The sequence below is a fragment of the Poecilia reticulata genome, linkage group LG10, assembly GCF_000633615.1.
Source record: "Poecilia reticulata strain Guanapo linkage group LG10, Guppy_female_1.0+MT, whole genome shotgun sequence".
Taxonomy (NCBI): domain Eukaryota; kingdom Metazoa; phylum Chordata; class Actinopteri; order Cyprinodontiformes; family Poeciliidae; genus Poecilia; species Poecilia reticulata.
Window position 1 is genome coordinate 2,731,259 of NC_024340.1, and position 10,952 is coordinate 2,742,210.

At 37.9% G+C, this 10,952-nt stretch overlaps 1 protein-coding gene across 1 annotated transcript; it reads right to left on the reverse strand.

The window, feature by feature from the left end:
• Positions 1–3,174: 3,174 nt before the first annotated feature.
• Positions 3,175–7,477, reverse strand: lcp2b (lymphocyte cytosolic protein 2b). The gene is made up of 10 exons (XM_008419585.1): positions 7,205–7,477; positions 5,361–5,423; positions 5,217–5,263; positions 5,049–5,111; positions 4,938–4,966; positions 4,815–4,843; positions 4,072–4,258; positions 3,897–3,977; positions 3,734–3,818; positions 3,175–3,640 (listed from the first exon to the last, which is right to left on the reverse strand). The coding sequence occupies exons 1-10, from the start codon at positions 7,280–7,282 to the stop codon at positions 3,529–3,531; spliced, it is 774 nt and encodes a 257-aa protein (XP_008417807.1). The 5' UTR covers positions 7,283–7,477; the 3' UTR covers positions 3,175–3,528.
• Positions 7,478–10,952: the final 3,475 nt, after the last annotated feature.

Genomic DNA, 10,952 nt, shown 5'->3' on the forward strand with positions numbered 1-10,952 from the left:
RTAACAAGGTGATCTGTCATTTTTTAATCACTGACTTGAATTCAATTTTTATTTTTTACAAAATTAAATCATAACGAATATTCTGATACTTATAATACACGTACGATTAAGTTTCAATTTGGTCAGATTATTTTTAATATACATTTGTACAACAATCACAGTACAGTAACATTACTTTTAACATTGGCAGTGGTTATTCTCTTAAATGCCAGACTGGTGTGTGCACATAGTTTGCATCAAATGTTCTCTTGTAGCATTTTTCAGATGGAAAACACAGAGAAGGAAGAAGAACAAGCTACTACCCCTATCAGCACTGCTCTGGAAAACATCCTGAGAGGTTTAGACTTGCTGTCCAACAACATGGATCAATTGGCATGTATGTTTTAACTTTTTATCCCCCTCMGTTTACATTTTCCCCAAAAAGTCTAAAGACATCTGCTTTTCCATTTCTGAGATGTGATACACTTGGAATATTACAGCAGTTTTTATATTTTCCTATAGATACAGATGTCAGCAGTCCAAATTGGCATTAATTTGACAGCGCTGTCTGGCAGAACTTGAGTTGYTGATGTGTAGATAGGGGTAACTGAAGGATTTTCATGCAGATGGCTGTCTTGTCAGTCGCTCTGACGTCGTTGCAACTTAAATTATGCCTCAGGCGATGGTTGTGGTTAAGTTGGCAGTCAGAGCAGCATGCTCTTTTTTATCGCGCTCACTTATAGCCATCAGCTCCTTTCAGACTCAACGTGGGATTTTCTAACTAAATTTGCTGGATGCTTGGACTTGGACTTTRTTGTGATGGTGTGTTTGGTTTTGTCTCTTTATGACAAATAATTGTTTTGTATTTTCTAAAACGTATTATTTTGTCATATGAAGGAAGACTAAATTTGTGATAATAGTGCCCTACAGAAGTTCTACTAACTCTTGAGCTTTTATACAAAAAAAGCTTTTGCWTTTATTTTTATATGATTAATAACAGTGCTGTGTATTTGTATTCAGCCCCCCCGGGGGGAATACTTTGTAGAATTCCATCCTGCTGAAGTCATGGCTGCAAGTTTTCAGTGAGTGYTATTACCGGCGTTGCACATACTGAGGCTGACATATCTAATTCTTCTTCTTTGTATTGGATGGAGAGCATCTGTTAGCAGCAGTTTTTAGGCTTTCCCACAGATTTTTATCTAGTTTCAGGTCTGGATCTCAACTAAGATGTTCTAACAGATGGGAATGCTTTGATCTGGACCCTCTGGCTTTATTTTGTGAGCCATTGTCCTCTTGGAAAGTAAACCAGTCTCTTGTTTTGCAGTCTCCAATATGGTTTCTTCCATAACTGCCTTTTATTAAGCTTCATCTATCTTTCCATCAAGTCTGATCAGTTTCCCTATCCTTACTGCCACTACCATGTTTCCTAGTGGGAAATGAATGTGCACTGTGCAGTTTTTTGACACACGATGTTTTGCATATAGGCCAAAAGGTCCATCCAACCAGAACGCCGTCTTTCACATGTTTTCTTGGGTGCTCTGCATGGCTTGTGTCCAACTCTTAAGTCTTACGCCTTTCTTTCAACAACGACTTTCTTATTCCCACGCTTAAATAAAACTTTTTTTTTTGGATTATCGCAAGGCAAACAATTGTGAAATCTGTTAGCAAATTTCCCCACTTGAGTTGTGTAACTGCAGATTTTAGCTGTGCTAAATTTTATTTAACAGAACATAGTTGTGCTACTTTGTGTTGGTCTATCACATAAAGTTTGATAGCTAGTGGTTAGACTGCGACAAAACATAAATAAAAGTTCAAGGTGAGTGAATGGTTTAGCATGACACTATACTTTCAAAACATTTTTTTGTGTCAAGTCAAATCTTAAATTCCCTAGACCTTCTAAGACATGATTATATGTGCATGTGTTGCTTTTTCTGTGCGAGCTCATTTGTTTGTACTCATCTTTTTGTGTACAAAAACGTCATCCACTGTAAGTCACAAGGAAGTAACAACAAGCGATCATCAAGATGTCAGCGAGCAAATGAAGTCCAGCAAATCTGAGTCATGACATATTGATGCAGTTTGTAATTGAAGGAGGGAATAAAAAGATACACTGTGTATACAATTACATTTTTCCCTACGCGGATTGTTTTAGCTGCAATAACAGTTGCCATTGACCCGAGGCTACAGTGACAAATGATACTGGGTTTCTCTCTGCAGTGCGAACCCATCTGAAGCAATGCGATCTGCTCATCTCTGTTAGCCACCCTGACAAAGCGGCATTTCTCCTAGAAAAAAAAAATATCCGAGAGACGGTGAAGCAGCAGCAGCAGACCGGACTTTGAGCCTAACCTGAGGCATGAGGAGCAAAGGTAATCTGTGTGGAAAAAAGTGCATAATTAAAAAAAAATAAAATAAAGATATCCAACACCTAAGCCAAATCAAGGGTACTCATTTCTGTTTTTTAAGAGAGTTAAAGCAGCAAATATGAGAATTACATAACAATGACCTTTTGGGATTTTGAATATTGTGACATTTAATTCGAAGCTTATTAAAACATCTAAGAAAAGCAACACACATGTATGCAAAAAATTTGCATGCATGGAAGACAGAAACATACGCGAGCACTCACGTTGAGCCTGCTGTTGGCATGGTCAGAGTCCCGCAGGGTGCAGCAGACAGCACTGCGGCTGCTCCTCAGACCACTGGTCTGTGGCATCTTTGAGCAGCAGCGGGGTGTTCATGTGATGGATAATCATCTCCTTCACCCTGAGGAAGCTCTAAAGCACAACAGCACACACTGAAAATGACGGGGACCTAATGACGCAGCGCAGCACAAGTCGGCATCACACATTCCCTGAGGTGTGCTGCAATATGTGAACTTTTCAGTTAAATAAAGCAGATCTTTTTTTTTTTTTTTAGGTTTGCAGTGCATTTTAGCTCACCTTAGTGTTGTTTGTGCCATTTCCGAGGAAATAGAAATCATTTTGTCTCTGGATCTTAATGTTGAAAATCTTGCCTTGATTTAACAGCATCAGAGTGTAGGGATGTTGTGTTGAGCCGTGTGAGCTGTCCCTCACTAAGAATGCTCCATCCTTCGAGAGATGAAACCACACACTCATGAAATTGCTGATTTTTTTTTTTATGTCTCGCTGAAATGTGTGCATCTCTCTGTGTGTCTGAATATTTTATCAACAGAGAGAATGATGCAGCATCGAACCTTGTTCACCTCCCAGAGAGAAACTTCAGCCTGATTTCGAGTTATCTTTCCCTTGTACCAGCTGGGATCCAAAGCCTGGATTCACAGTGAGAGAAAAGCCGCAGTAAAACACAAAACATCTTTTTTACATTTCTGCTTGATGCTTTTACAGTCGTAGAGACAGAATATGTAGCATGTATAATAACAGTAACCTGTCTTGTTAAAACAAAAGTGTTTTTAAGTTCTGTATCAGACTAGGAAAAGGTTTTTGCTGTTGTATTGTACAACATCGCCATCTGCTGTTTTGACATTGAAAATGCACTTTTTTGTGTAACTAACTTCAATATAAATCCCTACCATTTTACCTGTACTTGTTGCTTATTGACATGTCCTTCTGTTCTTGTTKGTTGGTTTGACAGAACGTGTGATGTTGGTACAGGAACATGGGGAGTTATATTATTTGCCCTGAAAAAGAAGAAGTAAAAACAAATGAAGAGAAAAAAAGATGAGGACAGATAAATAACTTTAAACCCCAATAATTCTTTTAGGTTATTTTACCTGTTAGACACATGTCGCTGTGGGACTGTTGGTAGCGGGCGCCTTCTAGTAAGTGGGCCAGTATCCAAAGCAACACTGCCCTCTGCTGGATAATTATAGGTAATGTGAAATTTAAAGAAACGTGTTAGCAACATGTAAACTTCCTTTTATGAACTGTATATACCTAAGCTTGAAAAGGCTCTCTGGGGAACCGGAGGTTTTCCTGGCTTCTTATTTGCGGCTTGTTGAAAACTAGATGAGTGAGCTGAAATGAGAAATAACAAACATTAATTGGCTCAGAAGTAAACGGCAGTTTCTGTGCTCTCAACACATTTCTCCTCATGGAAGCTTTTCATTACCTGTGGGAAGGCTGTGAACTTTAGACACCCTCTGGGGTTCAGGCAGTGAAAAGACTGGATGAAGCCTGTGATCTTCTCTTGCTTTGGCTTTATGCAGATCATCTGCTGTGAGTGGCTCAGTAAGAGGAACAATGTAGTTTCCATCTCCTGCTTCTTCGTTAAACTCCTCATAGTCACTTTCACTGTCCTAGTCAGAGGAAAGAGATCTAACTTAGCTAATATGCRTATAAAGTTTGATCATAATTATTATATTTTACCTCTTTGTGTCACATGGGAAATTTGGTAACACTTTATAAGTCGGGGTGTACATAAGACTGACATGACACTGTCATAAACGTGACAGTGTCATGAATATGAAGGACTCTTTATGAATGTTGTCATGAAGTGTCATTCAGTAAATAATGACACTTTTAATGCAAAGTTGCATTGAAAGTCCATTAAAAGTGCTAACTTTGCTTTAAAGTGTCATTATTTACAAAATAATGCAATGTTGGGACTTTTAATGGACTTTCAATGCATCTTTTAAAACAACTTAACATTAAAAGTGTCATTTTCCGAATGACACTTCATRACAACAGTCATAGACATTTATTAAGACTCCTTCATCTTCATGACAGTGTCGTGTCGGTCTTATGCACACCCTGTCAAATAAAGGGTTTCCGAAAATKTTATTGCTTGAATGTAATATTTGTTTTTTTTGTAACTAAAACAAACAAAACAGAACTACATAGTGTTTCACTTACATGCTCACCCCAGACTTTTTCACCTTGCACTGCATAAAAATGAAAAATAATTAGATTGCTATCAAATTGCAAAAAATACGGYTGATTGATTTTATTTGCAAAGTTTAAGGGATGGGTTTTTACCTTCTGTCAAATGATTTCTTTTCTTAGACCTGCACATTAAATGAAGGTGAGTTCTCCTTTTTTGTGGTTAGTTTCGATTTCAGATTACATAAATAACATCTCCCTACTTACTTGGAACCAAAACTCTTCCTCGTTTCTTGCTTATTGAGATCTCTTTGAACTTTGGCAAGTATTCTGCAAACCATGAGAGCCAAACAATCAGTATAATATCAACAGTTTAAACTTGTTGCACTACGACCTGCTCTGATTCTAGTTAAATAACATTTATGCCAAACTCACGGGACGTAGGTGATTGGGAACACTTGAAGATCACGCTGGATCATATGCTGAATGAGTTGCATGTTTTGGAAATAAGAAAGTCTGTTACTCATCAAGATAATTACTGAAAATGTTGAAGACCACGAGAGCTGAAAAGTAACTCACCAGAAATTGTGCTCCAGTTATGCCCCTCTTCAACACTACATTGTCACAGCCGAATAACTTGAGCTGAGAAAACAAAAAAGTATGTTTGATGAAGCACTAAGTAAAGGTTTTAACATATGGTTTTATGCTCATTTTGGACTGAAAATAAAGCTGCCTTTCTCGTTTGGAGAATTATTTTGTTAATAAACTGCAACTAGGATCAATTCAATACAATGACGAAACAACTTCTGCTCTTTGCATTCTCAGGTTTGCCGTCATTTCCAGAAAAGGAATTGTCTTTAATATTTTAAAATTGCATAAATGCAACGTTAAAAACAACATACGACACAATACGATCTGTCGTTGCACCCTATAAAAGAATCGAAACCATTACAGCATTCAGTCAAATTGAACATCATGAAGTATGAGCACTTTTATTAAAGCAGTGGTGTAGCATTTGCCAAGCCAGTCATGCTCAGCCATGTCTTGATGCCATGGAGCGAAGACTCGCTGAACGCACAACTGTTTCTGCCCACGTTACTGCTAAAGTCATTTGCAAAATAACATCAAATGCATCGTTTTAAAGTAAAAGGAAAAAAGAAGATATTCAACTGCAAAATATGTTGCTTGTTAAAACACACAGAAAATTAGCCAATCACATAGCAGCAACTCGTTGCGTTTATCTAGAGTTTGGTAAAGACGATTTCCTGAAGTTAAAACCAAGCATCAAAATAGGGGGTAAAAGTAACTTTARATGACCTTGGACATAGATGAGAGAAAGGTAACATTTTGTCAAATAACTCACTGCACATCAATACTTGAAGGACGTTCACTATAGCAGCAGAAGAGCACGACAGATACCACACCAAAGAAAAACAAACTGAGGATACATTTTCTTAAACTCACTAAGATTGGATTATAACAGTTTGGAAAAACACTCCTGGGTTTGATGTGACAAGATTTCAGATGTCACAAGCAGCAGAACCATCCTGCCTTGTATCAATAGTTTAGGATYGCGGTGGTAGTATAATAGAGATGAAAATTGTTTCTTGACATACTTTGGGTGCAGTTGTAACCACTGAGCATTGTTTGTCACATCCCACCTRAATATTGTTGGTGACAAAGACCATCCCTTTATGACCATCTTGTTTGGGATTTGCAGATTTGCAACTTGGATGTATAGCCAATTAATCAGGTAATGATTTGACTTCAAGCAAACCAAAAACTGTGAAGGAATGTTTCTGACTTCTTCCTCAATCTGCGCCATCAAGAATAACGGTGGTTTTAAGGGTAAGAGGGAATTAAACTTGATTCTAGAAAAATGTCCCCAATAATGTCCCCAATAAAGTGGCCTGTGTAGTTGCTTGTATTCTCTGTTTGCTGTTACTATTTGCTGAGGTCACACCATCCCATGTTTAAGAAAGTTACAGAACCTCAAATGTCGCATGCCAGTTGTAGTGAATCAAAATAAGCATTKATCATTGGGGTGGAACAATCTAAATGAGGAAAAAGTTGCAACGTGCAAGAATGATTACTGTTTACAAGAAAATTCTAATTATTTCTGCTAGAGATAGTTCCACACACCTTTAAAATTTGCTGTATCTTTCATAAACACCCATTTTGGCTTAGTGTAACTTCTAAATAAACACCAACATCATATGTAGCTTATTTGAAACTTTGCAGAGATCAGTMAACTCATTTATTGTGGTGTTTAAAACCTCTGAAAAATTCAACACACTGTGACATATTAGCTGACATGCTAAATTCACCTAGCTTACCTAGCTTCATTAGCTACTTCACGTAATAGACTGTAAAACTATCGTAAAACACTGGAGGATAACTTTCTTRCKCGTGAATCAACTCACCTGTCTCATGTAGTCTGCTAACTTTTTTGGCTCCCACGCCATCACGTCTTCTTTAATGGGACCTCCGGTTAAACTCATCTTCACTTAATAGCAGATTAACAACAAATGAAGCTTGCTGGGTTGTCTCCACATTACAAAAGACCTAACCATAAAGTCTAAGACTTTAGAAGTACCTCTTCTGCCAAGGAGACTTTTGACATCCTCTTCTTACCTCTGGTCTAATTAAAGAATGTTTCAGTGGTCATAAAGGGCTATCTTTAGAGCAGTTAGTCACTGCAAAGTGTAATGCCTCTAARCACAAAGCCTGCTGATTTCCTCTTGCATGCTAGTATACACTGTAATAAGTTTGCAAGTTTTGTAAGCACTTTAACAACAGACATTTAATCTACACGTTTCTTAAGCAGGTATAGAACTAGTCAGGCTTAAATGAATTGTTAATGTTCAAGCTCTTTGATTATGCTTTTCCTACACAGAGCAAAGTGTTTCTTACACACTTTGCTCTGTRTAGGAAACACAGAGCAAGCGTTTCCTTGCTGTGAAAGAACGAAACACTTTCTCACACTTTGTGTAGGATAGTGTGTTTCCTACACACTTTGCTCAGACATTAAAAATAGCATCCTGCCATTTTATATTATCAGAGCAAAGTACACTTTTGAGCTTAATTTTAAAGGTAATAATCTTTACTCCAAATCTGTTATTTTGCTCAAATAGAATATATCAACATGGACGATTTTCAGCTGTAGGCGTTTTATATTGAAAAATACATCTTTTAATATTTTTTATGGAGTCAGTCATAAAAAGTATTTATGACTTTTTATAATACAGTAATTAAAAAGCAAACAAGGCACCACTGAAAGTAGCAYACATTCTTTCTATTCTGGGCTTTTATGTCTGAAAACATGCTCATGAAATCCTTACCATGTCTTACTTTTTTGCCGATGCAACCCTACAACATCTTAAGACATATATTCTTTAAAAACATTGCAAAGTTACCAACAAATGACATCCTGTCACTGAGTAGTTCTATGAATCMCCTTTACCTKACTTTGTCACCTTTATTTTGAAACCCACAAACATTCAGTGTAACCAGTTACCATCAGAAGTAACTAAATTTGTAAACAGAGTGCACTTCTGTATAATTTAATCTCAGTGTAAATTCAGCTGTTCAAGTAAATGCCTCAGAAGTGCCACAGAGAACATTTGTGAACAAACAGCATCACAAACACCAAGAAACGCCACCAGAAAGGTCAGGAAACGYAGAGACGTTAAAAGCAAGGGATACGGTTTTATAACATCAGAAGATGTGAACATCTCACAGAGCACGGTCCTGTCYATAACCTGGACTATGAAAGAGTACGGCACATTGCAAGGGCTCTTCATGTTCGAACGTTTTTGCCTATATACAAAGTGCTCTCTGTAGGAAAATGAACACAACGCAACATGGTGGTGGCAGCATCATGCTGCCTWAAACAGGCCAAGGTAGCTACTCAGTTGATGGGAGGAAGAATAAAGTTAAATACGGAGACGTCTTTAGGGAACACATGGAGGGTTTTTTTTCCCAGTAAGACAACAACTCTAAATATACAACCAGAACCATAATGGAATGGAAAGACGATTAAGGCAGATGTATGTGTTTTTAGGATTACCCAGGTAAGATCTAGACCTAAATTCAGTTGGATATTTGTGGCGGTGTTCGAACACTGATGTTTGCAGATGCCCTGCGTCCAATCTAACTGAGTTTGAACTATTTTGCAAAGATGAACGGGCAAAAGTTCAGTCTCTAGCTGGGAAGAGCTGGAATGCATAACCTACAAATGTTACAATCTGAAGCAGAACTGGACATGCTTGCTCACATGGGGTGGACAAGCACGTTCCGTTCTGCTTCAGAACTGTTAAAAGCGTGTATGTGTTTGGAGAGTGTTCAAAGCCTGTTCAGCATGCTTTTAATTAGTTTTCTCACAAATACTTGTTTATAAGGAAGGATTAACTGCAAGTTGTCTGGAATACCCATGTCTTTTCCTAAGATCATTGTTCACCTTCTTTCATGGCATTGCGTCAAATTCATGTAACTCATTTTTCATACATTAAATTYCCTTTTAAAACTGTGTTAAATAAGGGGTTTAAAATGACATATGTTGTCAGTTTCGGGCTTTATATTTATTCTTTGACCTGGTAAAGATCTAAATACATTTTACACAGAGACTTACAAAACCTTCAAGTTTAAATAGTCAATTAGCTCTTTTCTTTCAAAATTGTAACACATTGTGTTCAACGTTAGTTGTCTCGCAGCAGCAACTCCGCCCTGCGTCAGCCCTCCTGGTATCTCACACCCAGGTGACAGGGGAGGGCAGATGGAAGAAGGGGTGATCAATCACTCTTAGATTGTCACAGACCCCCAGGCTAGCCTGGATGAATACATGAGTAGCCCAGGGGGGTCCCAGTGGGAGATCCCCTGCAACCTCCCTCCCTGTTTTCCTCTTTTGTCCAGATTAGGAAACATGCACCCCCACAAAACCTGGGTGCTGTGGATGAGGCAGGGAGTACAGTAATTAAAAAGCAAAACAAGGCGCCACTTAAAAGTAAAGTGTTCATGAAATGAATTTAGAAAATCCAAATTGCTTGAGAAGTGGCCTTGCAACGGGGAGCCACTGGTCAACTCTGCAGAAATTAAATGTTTTGTGAAAATAAAAAGATTCATTGGAATTTTATTTTATGTTTTTTTTGTCAGAGCCATAAAATACTCAGTGGAGAGCTGGGTTTAGGTGCACTGATTTGGATCTTCTTTATTACTCAACAGGGCAGCATGGAAAATATATGGCACATTCAAGAGTTTGATGTTGATTAAGATTGTGACGAYGCTGTTTGAACACATTTTGATTAAACGAAAACAGTTTCTTTGCTTTCTTATTTTGCATTACTTTATTAACATTGAAACCTCCCATCTGTACCTACAGTCTATTTAGATTTTAGCCTGTAAAGAGTACAAAGTCCCTTTACCCAACCTAATTTCTGGTAAACTTCCACAAACCTCTAATTTCCCTGTAGGTACAGACCTCTGAAGGCTGCAATATCCTTCCCATCTCTCCTTTGTATAAGAACCTGGCAGATTTATGACACACCCTGCTGAGATGAAGATTTTTAGAGTTCCAGGGGGTCAAGAAGAGGAAACAAATGAAAAGCTCCTTCAGGCCAGTGGGCAGAGAAAACAACCCCCTTAGACCTAATTATCTTCAAATTAAAACATTAGGAATATTTGAAATTCTTTTTTTATTAGAAAGCAAGTGTTGCTTAGTTTGAAACGATCTACGATGCAACAAAGGAACACCAACTAATGCAGCTTATGTAAAAACATTTTGTTTAAACCCACCATGCATGTGACGGACTACATTCAGTGTTGCCTGGGGGAAATCCCTCAAAGCAGCCAGTTCTGAGAGGGATTATAAGGCCAGATTCCTTCTGCCACTTGGTGGAAAGCATTCCCTAATTTATCTTTGAATGTAATTTAGTCAATACACATTGACATCAGAGTGACAGTGGATCAGCACTGGATCAACACCTTGGCGAGGTGTTGATCTGCTGCGTGTTGATCTGTGTAATCCTCTCTTTAAGTGGATTCAGTCCATTCTTATTGTAATGTGTTAGTTCGATGCAGTAGCGAGGGAATGTATTAAGTGACGTATTTATTTATGAAAGCAACTGGACTTTTTTTAAGAGTTTTTTTTTTTTTATTAAAGAAAGAGGAAAAACA